Source organism: Triticum dicoccoides, chromosome 7A (genome assembly GCF_002162155.2).
Source record: "Triticum dicoccoides isolate Atlit2015 ecotype Zavitan chromosome 7A, WEW_v2.0, whole genome shotgun sequence".
Classification (NCBI taxonomy): domain Eukaryota; kingdom Viridiplantae; phylum Streptophyta; class Magnoliopsida; order Poales; family Poaceae; genus Triticum; species Triticum dicoccoides.
This window is the reverse complement of record NC_041392.1, coordinates 174,358,613-174,361,817: the sequence shown is the minus strand read 5'-3', so window position 1 is coordinate 174,361,817 and position 3,205 is coordinate 174,358,613. Positions and strand designations below refer to the sequence as shown.

At 53.4% G+C, this 3,205-nt stretch overlaps 1 protein-coding gene across 4 annotated transcripts in view; it reads right to left on the bottom strand.

Moving 5' to 3' along the window:
* The window catches only part of LOC119328611, a 7,934-nt gene extending 5,089 nt beyond the window's left edge, over positions 1-2,845 (bottom strand). For all 4 annotated transcript variants that reach the window (XR_005159058.1, XR_005159060.1, XM_037601594.1 and 1 more), the window contains exons 1-2: positions 2,314-2,845; positions 2,014-2,089 (exon numbers count right to left, since the gene is read on the bottom strand). Coding sequence is in view for 2 of the 4 variants with exons in the window: in XM_037601594.1 (XP_037457491.1) it covers positions 2,014-2,089; positions 2,314-2,779 (542 nt within the window). In the remaining 2 variants the exon portion in view is untranslated. The remainder of the gene's footprint in view (positions 1-2,013; positions 2,090-2,313) is intronic.
* Positions 2,846-3,205: the final 360 nt, after the last annotated feature.

The window sequence follows — 3,205 nt, the reverse complement described above, 5'->3', positions numbered from 1 at the left end:
CTATACTGCTTGCATTAGAGTAGTGTAGCATGTTACTGCTTTCGTTAATCCTATTCTGATGCATAGCCTGACATTGTCGCTACATCTGTTGATACCTTACCTGCAATCCTAAATGCTTAGTATAGGATGCTAGTTTATCATCATTGGCCCTACATTCTTGTCAGTCTGCCTTGCTATACTATCGGGCCGTGATCACTTGGGAGGTGATCACGAGTATATACTATACATACATACATACTATACAGATGGTGACTAAAGTCGGGTCAGCTCATTGAGTACCCGCAAGTGATTCTGACGAGGGGGCTGAAAGGACAGGTGGCTCCATCCCGGTAGAGGTGGGCCTGGGTTCCCGACGGCCCTCAACTGTTACTTTGTGGCGGAGCGACAGGGCAGGTTGAGACCACCTAGGAGACAGGTGGGCCTGGCCCTGTTCGGCGTTCGCGGACACTTAACACGCTTAACGAGATCTTGGTATTTGATCTGAGTCTGGCTACGAGCCTATACGCACTAACCATCTACGTGGGAGTAGTTATGGGTATGCTGACGTCGTGGTATCAGCTGAAGCACTTCGTGACGTCAGTGACTGAGCGGCGCGCGCCGGGTTGGACTGCGTTAACGCAACTTCCTTTGTAATGGAGGTTGCTAGGTCTGCTCACCGGCCGTGTACGCAACGTGCAGGTGTGCTCAGGGCGATGGGCCCAGACCCCTGCGCGCTTAGGTTTAGACCGGCGTGCTGGCCTCTCCGTTGAGCCTAGGTGGGGCTGCGACGTGTTGATCTTCCGAGGCCGGGCATGACCCAGGAAAGTGTGTCCGGCCAAATGGGATCGAGCGTGTTGGGTTATGTGGTGCACCCCTGCAGGGAAGTTAATCTATTCGAATAGTCGTGATCTTCGGTAACAGGACGACTTGGAGTTGTACCTTGACCTTATGACAACTAGAACCGGATACTTAATAAAACACACCCTTCCAAGTTCCACAGACAACCCGGTGATCGCTTTTCCGCAGGGCGACGAGGAGAGGATCGCCGGGTAGGGTTATGCTATGCGATGCTACTGGAGATGCTACTTGGAGATGCTATTTGGAGATGCTACTTGGAGATGCTACTTGGAGGACTTCAATCTACCCTCTTCTACATGCTATAAGGCGGAGGCTGCCAGAAGCGTAGTCTTCGATAGGACTAGCTATCCCCCTTTTATTCTGGCATTCTGCAGTTCAGTCCACCGATATGGCCTCCTTACACATATACCCATGCATATGTAGTGTAGTTCCTTGCTTGCGAGTACTTTGGATGAGTACTCACGGTTGCTTTCTCCCCCCTTTCCCCCCCTTTCCTTTCTTTCTGGTTGTCGCAACCAGATGCTGGAGTCCAGGAGCCAGATGCCACCGTCGACGACGACCCCTACTACACCGGAGGTGCCTGCTACTACGTGCAGCCCGCTGACGACGACCTGGAGTAGTTTAGGAGGATCCCAGGCAGGAGGCCTGCGCCTCTTTCGATCTGTATCCCAGTTTGTGCTAGCCTTCTTAAGGCAAACTTGTTTAACTTATGTCTGTACTCAGATATTGTTGCTTCCGCTGACTCGTCTATGATCGAGCACTTGTATTCGAGCCCTCGAGGCCCCTGGCTTGTATTATGATGCTTGTATGACTTATTTATGTTTTAGAGTTGTGTTGTGATATCTTCCCGTGAGTCCCTGATCTTGATCGTACACGTTTGCGTGCATGATTAGTGTACGATTGAATCGGGGGCGTCACACATGCTACCTGATGTGCAGCTTATCACATGATACACAGAACTTCACAAATCATCAGGATATCATGTATTAGAATGCATGAGCAAGCAGACAAACAAGCTGACCACAATATAAAGCCGGTGACTGAAATGATCCGCACCACTACATCATTGTAATTGGTTCAAACCAGCCCCTAAATTCCACACACTGCCTCACCATATGCAGGTGAAAGGGCATAAACCAGAAATTGACTGAACAAGCGATAACAAGATTGGCATACCTAGTTTGCACCTTGTATGCAGAGCCGGGGAAATGAGAAAGTTGAAGGCAGTGTTGTTGTGGAAATCGGCATAGACCTGAAAAGTAGTTATCTAGCTAATTAAATAAAAGACCTTGATTTGAGAATACCTGCACCCAAACCTTTCATTAACAATCATTTTGTTGTTAGTCTGCACCATATGAACCCAAAGTAAGTTTTCCCTTTTACTTTTGTTTTTTTCATGCAAATGTGTAACAGAGAGAGGGCCTGAAAAGAGAGATGGTTCAGAAGAAAGAGAGGGCACGGAGGGAAGGGGATTACCTGTGAGTGGAGGCGAGGATGGAGTCGCAGGGTCCGTCCAGTATGGAGGGGCTCTGTACTGGCTGGGCTGCTCTGGGACCTCGCGGTGCACGTTGCCGCCGGCGTGCTCCGAGGCATATACCTCCTGTGCGTCAGGCGCATGCGTTCCGAGCCATCGGGCACGCCATCCTTGAATGCCTACGGGCAGGCCGCGCCCATCACACCGTGTGTGTTGCTGTTGCCGCCGATGCCATTTGCTTGTGGTCGCCTGTCCATGCTTCCGCACACATGCTGCTACGCGGAGCAAGGTGGATGCAGAGGCGGCGGCGGCGCTCATGGCGCAGCGGAGGCGAGTCGATCTGCCTCCCTGGCTGGCATCTGCGCATTTCCTCCTTCTCCGGCCGGCAAATGCCCGGTTGATCTCCTCCTCCCGCGGCTTCCTCACGAGCTGTGGTGGATAAGGACCTCGGGAGGCACTGGATCTCATCGACGGCAGAGCTCCTGGGGCTGCAGAGGGGGAGGGGGCGGAAGGGAGGAGCAAGGAGACCTATGGGTTGGGGCACCCACGCGGCCATGCCGCACGCTCCTGCTGCCTTAGACGAGACGCGGCATGGCGCAGGGGTCAGGCAGAGCACGACGCAGGAGTCAGCCGCACGACTCTCTCCAACACCAGACACGAACGAAAACAACGACGCGGCGACCCCGACGAGACACGCATCTAGTGCAGCCGACGAGCGGGACCACGAGCAGCGCTGGCCCACCCGTCATCGTGGCATGCCAAAGACGGTTGCAGAAGCCGGGTGCACATGCACCGGCCGACCCCTCTGCAACTGCTCCTCACGACGCGGGCAGCGCTCCAGGAACGTCCCGCCAAGAGCGGTTGACTGAAAAAATATGTAACCTGAGTCCACGC